The sequence below is a fragment of the Notothenia rossii genome, assembly GCF_949606895.1.
Source record: "Notothenia rossii genome assembly, chromosome: 1".
NCBI classification, from domain to species: domain Eukaryota; kingdom Metazoa; phylum Chordata; class Actinopteri; order Perciformes; family Nototheniidae; genus Notothenia; species Notothenia rossii.
Genome location: NC_136912.1, coordinates 44,242,020 through 44,253,692, shown reverse-complemented (window position 1 = coordinate 44,253,692; position 11,673 = coordinate 44,242,020). Strand labels below are relative to the sequence as shown.

The 11,673-nt window shown below is 39.4% G+C and overlaps 1 protein-coding gene across 2 annotated transcripts; it reads left to right on the top strand.

Annotated features, from left to right (window-relative positions):
- Nucleotides 1–283: 283 nt before the first annotated feature.
- On the top strand, nt 284–11,229 carry LOC307027509 (uncharacterized protein). Of its 2 annotated transcripts, XR_013804671.1 has the most exons (18): nt 284–1,527; nt 1,657–1,780; nt 1,882–1,956; nt 2,125–2,520; nt 2,708–2,812; nt 2,921–3,153; nt 3,233–3,411; nt 4,001–4,094; nt 4,176–4,411; nt 4,629–4,743; nt 5,145–5,262; nt 5,343–5,434; nt 5,861–5,978; nt 6,076–6,177; nt 6,276–6,449; nt 6,915–7,091; nt 7,848–8,062; nt 10,228–10,335. XR_013804671.1 is itself a non-coding variant. In XM_079662502.1 (17 exons), exons 1-17 carry the CDS (start codon nt 1,459–1,461, stop codon nt 10,500–10,502), a joined length of 2,682 nt encoding a protein of 893 aa, XP_079518628.1. In that variant the 5' UTR covers nt 286–1,458; the 3' UTR covers nt 10,503–11,229. The 2 variants fall into 2 exon arrangements, 1 of the variants encoding a protein (XP_079518628.1); XM_079662502.1 differs by lacking the exon at nt 7,848–8,062 and having other exon boundaries at nt 286–1,527; nt 10,228–11,229.
- Nucleotides 11,230–11,673: the final 444 nt, after the last annotated feature.

Sequence of the window (11,673 nt, the reverse complement as noted above, 5' to 3'; positions counted from 1 at the left end):
TATATGTATATGCTCTTTTTAGTTCTTTACTGACATTGTAATCATGCTAGTAATCCTCAATTTTTAGAAAGGTAAATGTCTCGTTAAATGTAATTCATTACTCCCCAAGCTTGGTTGTCACTCATACGTTTATGGTAGATTAATATCATTGTATGATGGTTGTCCAGTCCTACACAACATTTGAACTCGTTTATCCTAGGACCTAGATGGTTTTCTTCCAGCCTGTCCTCCTACAAAAAACGACCAAATAGGTCGATTGTTTAAGCAGTTTTGATCACGATATTACGACCCATAGCCACGTAGCTTTCCCATTATTCATTTCTAGCAGCAGTTTATTACAACCTTTTGTCACGTTTTGTCACGATCGTAATCCCGTGAACTTTAACCTTGCGCATCAATAAAAGTGCGACGAGCCAAGAAGATGAAGATGAAGATGAAGAAGAAGATGAAGAAGAAGAAGGATTGTTAAAGAGCGTCAGAGCTTTACAAGTGGTAAATCTGATTTCTGTATTTCATTTGATTTGTTTACGCTTTTAATTAATCCTGTCGTTTTTCTACTAATCATGTTTAACCACGATATTTCAGTTTTACGTTTTAGGGCTGGCCCGTGGCATAGGCAGTATAGGCGAATGCATGTTGTTAGCAATAGCATGGCTGTAAAGGTTAGCGCTTAGCGCTTAGCTTATATGCGCTAACGGATATGTATTGCAATATAAGAAGGTTCGTCTACAACAAGTTGTAGGGAGAGTTTTCTCCTTCGCACAAAAGGAGCTAAAATCTTGCCTAAAAACAAAACCCTTGGTAGCACGTGACATAACGCATAACAATGGCAAAAGTATGTATATTCAGCTAACCAGACCAGGACATGATATGAACGTAAACAATGCGAAAGGAAATGGCACTTTAATAATAATAATAATAATAGTTGACATTTACATGGCGCTTTTTATAATGCACACACTTTTTCTTTCTTCGAAATGTCACCTAACATGTTGCATTAATGATAGTTAGGGTAAGTTCAACACTTGAATATCATCAGGTCATAGTTGTTTTACTACTTTAAACATTCGCTAATTCAACTTAAGTTTTGTGAAAGCATCACATCTAGTTAAAAAGAGAAATATATTTCCCTGTAATTACTGATTTACCTGGGACTTGATTGATTTTGGTGCCTGTAGTTTTATTTTGGCGAATGCTTATTTATGAAGCAACAATTAAATTACATGGTAGCACAGCTAATCTGAGTTCATCTGTTTGGTTTTTTTCAGGTCATCTATCAATTCAATGATATGAAGTAGCCTATTATCATAAAAAAATCAACGGTTCTTTTCAGAGCCATATTCCTCTTCCTACTCTCTTTCACCCCTCTCGTTTTCTTGTCTTTTGTTTTGTTTTTCTCCCTCCCTGTATGTCAGTTCATCCTTTGTTTGTTGTTGCCCTTTTTATCCTCACTTAAAAATGTCATCCAAGCAACTGAATGAATGGCTAGAGATAGGGAATGCCCTCGCAGATGAGTTGGCAAATAAGGCAAGTACAACATTATCCAAAAATGTATTATAACATTTACTCAAATGATAACAGACACACACATTACAAAGATGTGTGTGCAACAATTAAGGGAAATATATAATCTCTTTTATATATTTATATATTAAGATACCAAAGAAACCGAAGATACAGAAGATACCAAAGAAAATAACGCAAGGATCAAATGTTTCCTGGAGGAAGAGGGACCTGGATGGGAACATTATAGCCCAACATTGGAATAAGAATCGATCTGGTCTGTAAAATATAATCTAGTTCTAGTGTTTCATTAAGTTTTAATGTCGTTGGTCGGTCCTCAATAATGTTTCCCATATCATCGTACTTTGTTTTATGCAGTTAAACCTTCCAGCTCTCAGAAGTCCCCAGAGGTCGAGGAGACACATGAGATTCCTCTACAGGTCCCAAGTCTTGGTATGCACAATGAATTCTTAAATTATCCTTCAACTTGAAATGTAGGTAATTGTTTGTAGTATGTAATAGCTTTGTTCATGATACATTGTAAAGTGAAAAGCCATGTATGGAATATCTTTTTTAAATTAAACTAAATTCCATGATTTGTTTTATATTTTGTTATTTTAGATCAACATCTTCAGACACTGAGAAACCTGTTGGGTTCTCTCACTGTCCCTGCATCATCAGAAGAAACACCCACTGCATCAACATGGACCCAAAGACAGTTGAAACGTGAACAAAAATTCAGAGCTGCAATGCCAGAGCTCCTTAATTTGAAATTGGCTGCAGAGATTGTCACTACACGTTCCTGTCTCCAATGCAAAACTGCTGATGCTGTGGTCCGGTGCTTGGACTGTGTTCCACCAGGAACTCCCTTTCTTTGTCCGGCATGTGACCCTATTATCCATGGTAAACATGTCTTCCATGACAGGGAAGCCATGTTTGATGGGTTTTACAGACCTATTCCTCCCACATCCTTAGTGGTTGTGGATGAAAGTGGCCAATATGGACTCTGTGAACAAGGTGGGTTCAAATAATGTATTACATATTCCCTTACCATGGTTTCCTAATGTGCACTACATATACAGCGGCATCATTTTCACCATGTCGGAAGTTTGCTTTAACAGTTAAAATGTCTCAATTTGTATTGACTACATTTCCTAACATGTCCTAACATGCATATGAATCTCTGAAATTGTCTTTGCTGCAGTGTGTCTGCTTCCAATTCCTCCGCCATCCCAAATCTGCTTCTGTGGTCCAAGCCAAGATTTCACCATCATCCCAGGAAAGCAGACCGTGTTGGTGACTATCAATGGTTTGTTGCCACCAGAAGACGATCAAACAGAAATACAGGATTACTATTATACTTTTGTCCTACATTGCATAGATAGCTGTCAAATTGCACATTTATATTTTTTCTCAGGTCCATACAACGTTCGTCTGCCTTCTGTGTGCTGCCCAATTTGTTCCGCCAAATGGTCCCCGAGCATAGGTGACTTGCTGGGATACAAATACTGGCCAGCAACCGACAGCTGCAAAATTATTTTTAAGTTTGATGTGTTCACATCATTCGAGCAAATGAAATTGGCCAGCCCAGCATTATCCCAGCAAGTATTTATAAAAATGCTTGAACATCGATCGTTTTCCACAGGAAGGGTAAGAATAAAATGTGGTTTTCAAGATTTTTGAATACCAAACTTTTAATTAACCAAATGAATACCATTCTTTTTTCCAGACAGGCAGAATCTGTAGCGATATCTTCCACAGAGTCTTTCGGGAGTTTGCCTTCTGTAATTACAGACAAGAAGATCTGTGCCTGGTGGAGCCCTTTAAATGCCCAGCATGCACACCTGACATGCTGGCTATTGCTGTAGATGGCAATAGAAAGCATTATCGCTTCAAGAAGTCCAGAGGGTCAGTGAAATCATATTCTCATTTTAGTTGTTGTTTTATTGACTAAGCTGAATGTCTTTGCTGAAATGTCTAACTTTCCCCAACTCTGCAATTTCTTTTTCCAAAGTTTGTAGACCATCAGAAAACAATGGTTGGTGTGAAATTACACATAATTATATAAATCCAATTCATAAACATTATTATATATGACGCCTGTAAAGTTAACTCTACTTTAAAATGTTAAATGGTTGACGTTAGTTGGATATGTTGGAGCTAAGAACCAGTTTTGGATATAATCGCTTCATGAAAAATGTATTAAATTGCCCAGGAACCTTTTTCTATGCCTTCCTCTGCCCTATTCCATGCCCATCAATATAAAGGATGTACTTTTATTTTTACCTTTTTACAAGAAGTCAGTAAACTTTTCACTAATGTTAAATAATGGTGGCAAAAGACTTTACACAGAATTACAGATCAAATTCACAAAGACCTTTTCCACATTTATGAAAATGTTATGGCAAAAGCAAATTGGCCACATTAAATAGAGGACACAATCAAACTTATGTATGTATGATAATGTTGCTTACAATGTCTTTCTCGAATTTCGCAGGACAGATGAACCGTCTCTATTTGATGGACTGTTCATTGCCCAGGACAGTAAAGTGTCTGCCTTTGTCGACAAAATCAGGAGCCAGATGACGATTGTAAGAATCTATTCAATCCCCTAACCCTTTATTTATTTTTCTTAGCACAGGGTTAAATGTAACAGATTGTGTCTATTTCAGAAAAGTGGTCGTGATGTTTGTGGACCGGCAACATTCACAGCTTGCAGAGAAACCTCACACAAGTCCAGGGCCAAGGTGGATGAGGAAGGACTGCAAATAGCTGTGTGCAGACATGGCATCTTGCTACAAGGCCTAAATCACTACCGTGGTGAAATATATGCCTACCCAATGTTCCTGCAGAAGGAGCTGGCTGAAGTTGCGAATGCAACATTCTTTTGTATGGATGTTGCCTGCAGGTAGTTATAACTATTGCAAAATTGGAAGTGTTTGTGGGAAACGTGTTATCTATTTAATTCTTGCACATCCAGTAGATGTAAAGCAAAAAAAACATTCATTTGGATAAATGCTGATGTTGGTTACAAGGATTGTACTGGTAATTTTAAGGACCTGGTTTATCTTTTTACTATTATGCCATCATGCAACTGGAAGAGCTAATTGATTTTGTCATTACAGGTACTGGCCTTATTTGGAGAAGATGGCAGCAAAGTTGCCTGAGCTCCAACCACTTACAGAGATGAAACCTTTTCTCTCTGTAATGCACGCCAAGGCCCACAAAGGCAAATGCGAGGTACAGTATTCAAGTTAAACATTTGTGTCACTAGATTCAAATGTTTTAGAAATTGTAGTGCACATAAGAATATCATGTAGTATATTCTATTCAAGCCTGTGGAATAATTGTAATAGTTACAAATGTTGACAAAATTGTTACAAAACAGACTGTCACAAGGATAGGCTTCCAAAACCCATTATGTTTATTTTAGTAAATATATCCGCACTGTAGAAATAATGAATGAATAGAGCTTCAAATAACTGCAGTTGTGACATTGTAGTTCAAAGCATAATTCAATATCAGAACATTTTAACTTTCTGAAATTGCTCCTGACACTGATGATAACTAAAGATGTACAGTACAAGAAATTATAATATTGAACTAAATAGCTAGATCTCATTGTTTATGATTCTGAGCAGGTGAAGTGGGGTGGCAGAAGCCAGGAAGGTGCTGGAAATACTGTCGGCGAGGAAGTGGAACAGGTTAACAGCTTCCTCTCAAGGGCAGCTCTGACAACAAAATACATGACCAAATCAGGTTGGTAGAGGAAAACAAATAGTTTTAAGTAGTGCCACATTGTAAAGCTCATATGAATTTTCATGTTTTTGTGTTTACAGCTAGAGCAGATATGATAACCGTGCTGGCTATGCAATGGAACCACAGGAAGGTGGAGAATCTCCACAAGACACTCTCAAAGAGATTTGTCAAAGTAAGACGTCCATGCTGCATTTCAAAATGTATATTAAGACTATCCGAGTTTGTTGTTGTAGTAATTTAACACCATCCTTAGCTACATGTTGTTGAATTGAATGTATTCTGCAATCATTTCATTATGATGGTGCTGCCATGGCACACTGTTCTGCCAAGAGAGTCTCTGTTCTGTTTGTTTTTAATAAAGCACTATAGGTTGATTCATCTGAATTTCTGGATAATAATAATAATAATAATGTTAATCCTGCTTGATCTTGAAAAAAAAGGGAAACTAAGGTGATACTTGCCAACCTTGAAGAGAAGGTGTTTAGCATTTCATGTTGTTGTCTGGTCAGTTAATGTGCATAAAGGAATTCAGTAAAAAACAACCTTCTCAACCAACTGGAACGCATATTCACTTTTTCCTTTTAAACATTCTAACCAGACTACACAGAGAGCACAAACTGAAGTGGACAATCTTGAGAGTCTCAAGCAAGAGCTGAACATCTCCCTGGAGGACACGGAGCAGTGGGTGTTGGAGGTCAAGCAATGGGCAGCCACTGGTATGTTATATGATCACTGTGGTATAGATTTGGTTCCATATTTCCAAACATTTGGCTTCATGTTTTATGATTACACCTTGTTGTTTCTGTTTTCAAGAGAAACATGGAGCCCAGAGTAGCCAAGAGGAGCTCCAGAGAGAAATAGATGAAATTATTTATTCCCTCCGAAGAAAGAAACACGACCTCTATCGACAAAATGGTATTTATTATTACGTTATCTAGAAACAATATTTGTTTCTTGTTGTTGTTGTTTGTATTATTAATATTAGTTTATTTGTATTTTGTTTTACTTTACAGACAGCAACCAAACAAGGCAACGCAAACGGAGAAGACTGACAGAGCTCAAGAAGAAACTCAGAGAGAGGATACTGCAGTACAACACCATTGATGCCTGTTCAGAGAAAATTGACACAGAAGCAGCATGCGGTCTGTCTGAGGATGTCATTCTGCCCTGGGAGGCGCAAGGAGATGGTAAGAAACAACTTGTTTTTGTTTGCCCTAGATATTCCATAAATTCAGTTGAAGTACTAGAATACAATCACCAATGTAACACAGAGCTATCAACATAGGTGTCACAAATCATCATGATCACAACAAATCATTTTAAAATAATTATATTGAAAGGTCTGTATGATGTTGCCCTATCAAGTCTTAATAGTCTAGTCTCACTGGGACAGGCATATCTATGGAAACAGTAAAACCCTTCCTGACCACCCTGAACTGCATACTAATGTTGAATCTCAAGACATACTGAATGTAATTCTGCCAACATAGACAGAATTGAAAAAATTCAGCAAGCGGCGAGGTTGAATTTTTTTTTACCAGATTTTAAGGTTTTGGTCAATTTAATTAAAAAAGATTGAATACAAACTGATATTATTTGTTTTATTAGCCTTACCATTGTGGTTGTTATATTTTGTGTTTTTTCCATTATAGTGGTGAACCTGCGCACAAAGAGGCGACTTTCTGACCAGGTTATGCTGGTCAGGCGTATGGAAGAGGAGAAAGTCATCATTGTGAAGGAGATGACCCAGCATTGTCAAAATCTGAGGCAGGCACTGGACAAACTGGACCGCCTCCTTCATCAGACAAAAGACGACATCAGGAACCAAAGTATGTTCCACAAATACCGATTTATAATATTTGCCACTGCCCCCCTCCCAGTGTCAAATGTCTATCACTGAATAGCATCTGTAATGATTGCATTTTTTCTGAATCACAAATCTTTTTAGCTAATATACAGCCTCGGAGTTAAACATTCAAATTGCTTATATGGAACTGTAATAGATATAAGTCATGGTTGATGACCTTCCGGGTCTGTCCAGCAGAGGGCGCGTGTTGCTTGCCGCGGGTGCATAATACATAAGACTTGAAGCAAGCTAACATCGTCTCTGTTTCCTTTGTCTTATATTTTCCCCATATTAGGTGAGTTCATCCGTGAGAAACGTTATATATGTAGACTGACTGTGTATAATATTAATGTGAATAGTGATAGTTGTTAGAGGTATTTTTGGAGGGTTTCTCTAGGTTCTGTAATTGTTGTAGCTGTGTATGCTAGCTTTGCGAGCGCCGTTAGCTATGCTAGCGCAGCTAGCTATGATAGTGTAGTTTAGCTCCAAGAAGGGGAGTTTGGGTGTTAATTTGGATATGTATGTTTGTACTGTGCATTTAAAAAGTGACATCTTGTGTGTTAAATTGGATGTATGTTTGCAGTACGTGCATTGTTAGTGGTTGTTTTATATCAAGAATCCATGTTCTGTATTATACAGCGTGCTATGTGTACCATGTTGTTGGCGGGCATAATACATAAGACTTGAAGCAAGCTAACATCGTCTCTGTTTCCTTTGTCTTATATTTTCCCCATATTAGGGGCATAACATTTGGAGGCGCTGCTGGGAGATTTGATTTGAGGACCATCCCTGAGTTGTTAGTGGAATCCTCTGATCAATCATCCCCTTAAACAACCCAGTCATCGGAGAAAGGAGCTTGGAAAGGCAGTCGAGGTCGTTTTCAGACAACGTTGGTAACCTGCATCCTGAAGTGTGAAAAGTCACCACTAGGGAGCAGCAAAAAAACCTAATTAAGTAAGATAAACCCTCATTTGCTATTTCTGCCCACTTCTCTGATACAATGGAGGCTGAATTGGAGAAGCTGCAGCTGGACATTACAGGTGCATTGTATACACTGACTGTAGAACAACTGATTAAAGTGTGCAATGAACTGGAGATTTCAGGACCGGATAATGTGCATGTGACTGGTAAATCTCGCAGTCAATTAATTTCTCATGTCACAGAGCATAATGAACGTGAAGAAATGGCCGAGCTAGAGGATGAAGGCATGTCCGAACTTCTTAATGTGCAGGATATCATAGACAAAGCCAAAATTACAACAAATGTACATGACAGTGTCAAAAGGGAATATCTCCAGAAGGAGGTAGAGGCACTAAGGTTGTCATTACAAGAAAAAGAAAATGCAATGCATGACCTAATGAACACAAGCATGAACCACCCTGCCGGGTTCAGCCCCCCAGAAAGAAATCTGGCCCAAGTACTCCCCAGTAGTTCTATGTGGCGCAAAGATCTTAAGATCGCAGGCCAAATAGGCGAGCCAGGACAAAAAGATAGGCTCACATTTTCTAGTCTGGCCAGACAAATTGAAAATGGCTTTAGTAAGGGCTACCCAGAGTCAGAGATCATTGATGCTGTAATCCGTGCCATCACACCAGGCCTGCAGTTACGGAGTTACCTTGAAGGGAAGGAAAACCTTACACTGCCTGCCCTTCGCCGAATTCTCAGGTCTCATTACCAGGAGAAAGGTGCCACAGAGTTATACAAACAACTCACCTCTGAGGTTCAGAGTAGGAAAGAAACGCCTCAAAACTTCCTGATTAGAACTATGGACATGAGACAGAAAATCCTGTTTGCTTCTCAAGAAGCCGAGTCAAACCTAAAATATGACCCAGCACTAGTCCAGAGTCTCTTCATGCATACTGTCCTGACTGGTCTACAGAATGACAATATTAAAAGTGACCTGCAGCCTCTCCTCATGCAGATAAGTACTTCGGATGAGCTGCTGCTGGAGAAAGTGAACATTGCGTACACCAATGAAAAAGAGAGACAGGATAAAAAGAAACTTGCTGCCCCATCACGAGTAACAAATGTGAATACAGTCAAGTCCACTGAAGTTCCGGTGGAAATGAAAAGCACCAGCCAGCAAAACACAGTTACTCTGCCCACTGATCTGCTGTCAGAAATCAAAGGAATGCGCTCTGACATGGTGCTGTTGCAAGCCCTGAGAGCTGAGGTCTCCCAAATCAGAGAAACGATCCAAACGGCCACATCTGCACCCCCACAGCATCCCTCACCAAGCAGAGAACCAGCTAATATTTCCGCCCCTTATCCTGTGTTTTCACCCCAACAACCCTCTCCCTATAGGGCTTAAATGTGTAAATTGAGTGTGTGCACTTTTGCCAGACTGAACAGTGAGCGTGGTATGTGTTTAATAAATGTTATAGATGTTGCTGACATGTAGGCATAATATTGTGGATTAGAATGTCGGGACGACATCTGTTTTGAAGGGGAGTGTGTAATAGATATAAGTCATGGTTGATGACCTTCCGGGTCTGTCCAGCAGAGGGCGCGTGTTGCTTGCCGCGGGTGCATAATACATAAGACTTGAAGCAAGCTAACATCGTCTCTGTTTCCTTTGTCTTATATTTTCCCCATATTAGGTGAGTTCATCCGTGAGAAACGTTATATATGTAGACTGACTGTGTATAATATTAATGTGAATAGTGATAGTTGTTAGAGGTATTTTTGGAGGGTTTCTCTAGGTTCTGTAATTGTTGTAGCTGTGTATGCTAGCTTTGCGAGCGCCGTTAGCTATGCTAGCGCAGCTAGCTATGATAGTGTAGTTTAGCTCCAAGAAGGGGAGTTTGGGTGTTAATTTGGATATGTATGTTTGTACTGTGCATTTAAAAAGTGACATCTTGTGTGTTAAATTGGATGTATGTTTGCAGTACGTGCATTGTTAGTGGTTGTTTTATATCAAGAATCCATGTTCTGTATTATACAGCGTGCTATGTGTACCATGTTGTTGGCGGGCATAATACATAAGACTTGAAGCAAGCTAACATCGTCTCTGTTTCCTTTGTCTTATATTTTCCCCATATTAGGGGCATAACAGAACCAACATCAATGCTAATTAAAAGTTGCCTTACATAGACTGTCATTTTGTCTTTTTATTTTAGTTTCTCCAAGCGATATAACAGAAGAGGGATACAGGGGACTGCACTGCTGTATTTTACACCATCAATATCTTCTGGAGCAGAAACTGAGCAGAGTCACCAGCACCTACAGCTGTATTGGCTCGGACTCGTCTTTTCTCATGATGGAGGAAGACATTGAAGACGGTAATGAGGACGACGAACAGGACGGTGATGAGGACGGTGATGAGGACAACGAACAAGACGGTGATGAGGACAACGAACAAGACGGTGATGAGGACGGTGATGAGGAAAACTAACAGGACGGTGATAAGGACAACAAACAGGACAACGAACAGGACTTAACAAGTCTATTGTGTTGTATGCATGTCAACATATTAAAACGAGTATTACGATTGAATGGCTTGTTTATTACCTTTTTTTTTATATGATCCTGCTTTGCATTTACTATGTCTGGTATCCAAGTAAATGCCATTAGCAGTTATCAGTCACCTTCAGATCCGAGTTACCTCGAGGGCCAGAGGTTCCCCACCCCTGGTATAAGGTTTTGGTGATCACCCTTATTATCATCATGTCATTTAATCATGATCTGTTTAATTAGCCAATGCTTACATCCAAAGAATGTGTCTAGACTTTACTCCTACAGACACACACTAACAATACAAATTGAGCTAAGTAATACACTCACGAGCCACTTAATTAGGTACACCTTGCTAGGATGGGTTGGACCCCCATCTGCTTTCAGAACTGCGTTAAGTCTTCATGGCATAGATTAAACAAGGTACTGGAAGCATTCCTCAGAGATTTCACTCAATATTGACCTGATCGCATCACACAGTTTCTGCAGATTTGTCGGCTGCACATCCATGACGCAAATCTCTCGTTCACCATATCCCAATGGTGCACTGTAGGATTTGGATCTGATGACTGTGGACTGTGACATTTGAGTAAAATTCATTGTCATGTTCAAGAAACCAGTTGGAGAATATTTGAGCTTTGTGACACGGTGAGTTATCCTGCTGGAAGTAGCCATCAGAAGATTGGTAGGCCTACACTGTTGTCATAAAGGCATGGACATGGTCAGCACAACCCGGTATCACGGCAAGACGTGAACATGTGACGATTTACCATGATGGGAGACGTGAAGCTGTCACGATTTCGTCCCTTCAAACGTGACATTTACACAGTATTGTTAACGTGGCCCAACCAGTGGAGATATACCCGGAAATGCCAAGCAAATGCTACCCCGACGGTCGGTTGTTATTATTATCAATATTAATATAATAATGATTTCATTTGTAATAGTCACACTCAATTTCGCTAATTTTCTGTTGCCCCAGCTGGTCGGCACCTCTTTTAGCAGATACAAAGGCTATATTCATTTATTAAATCGATGTGTGTGGATGTGGAATTAACGGACGTGACGTTGCACGATTGCGTTACCAGGCAACAGCTTCGGTTCATGTTAAT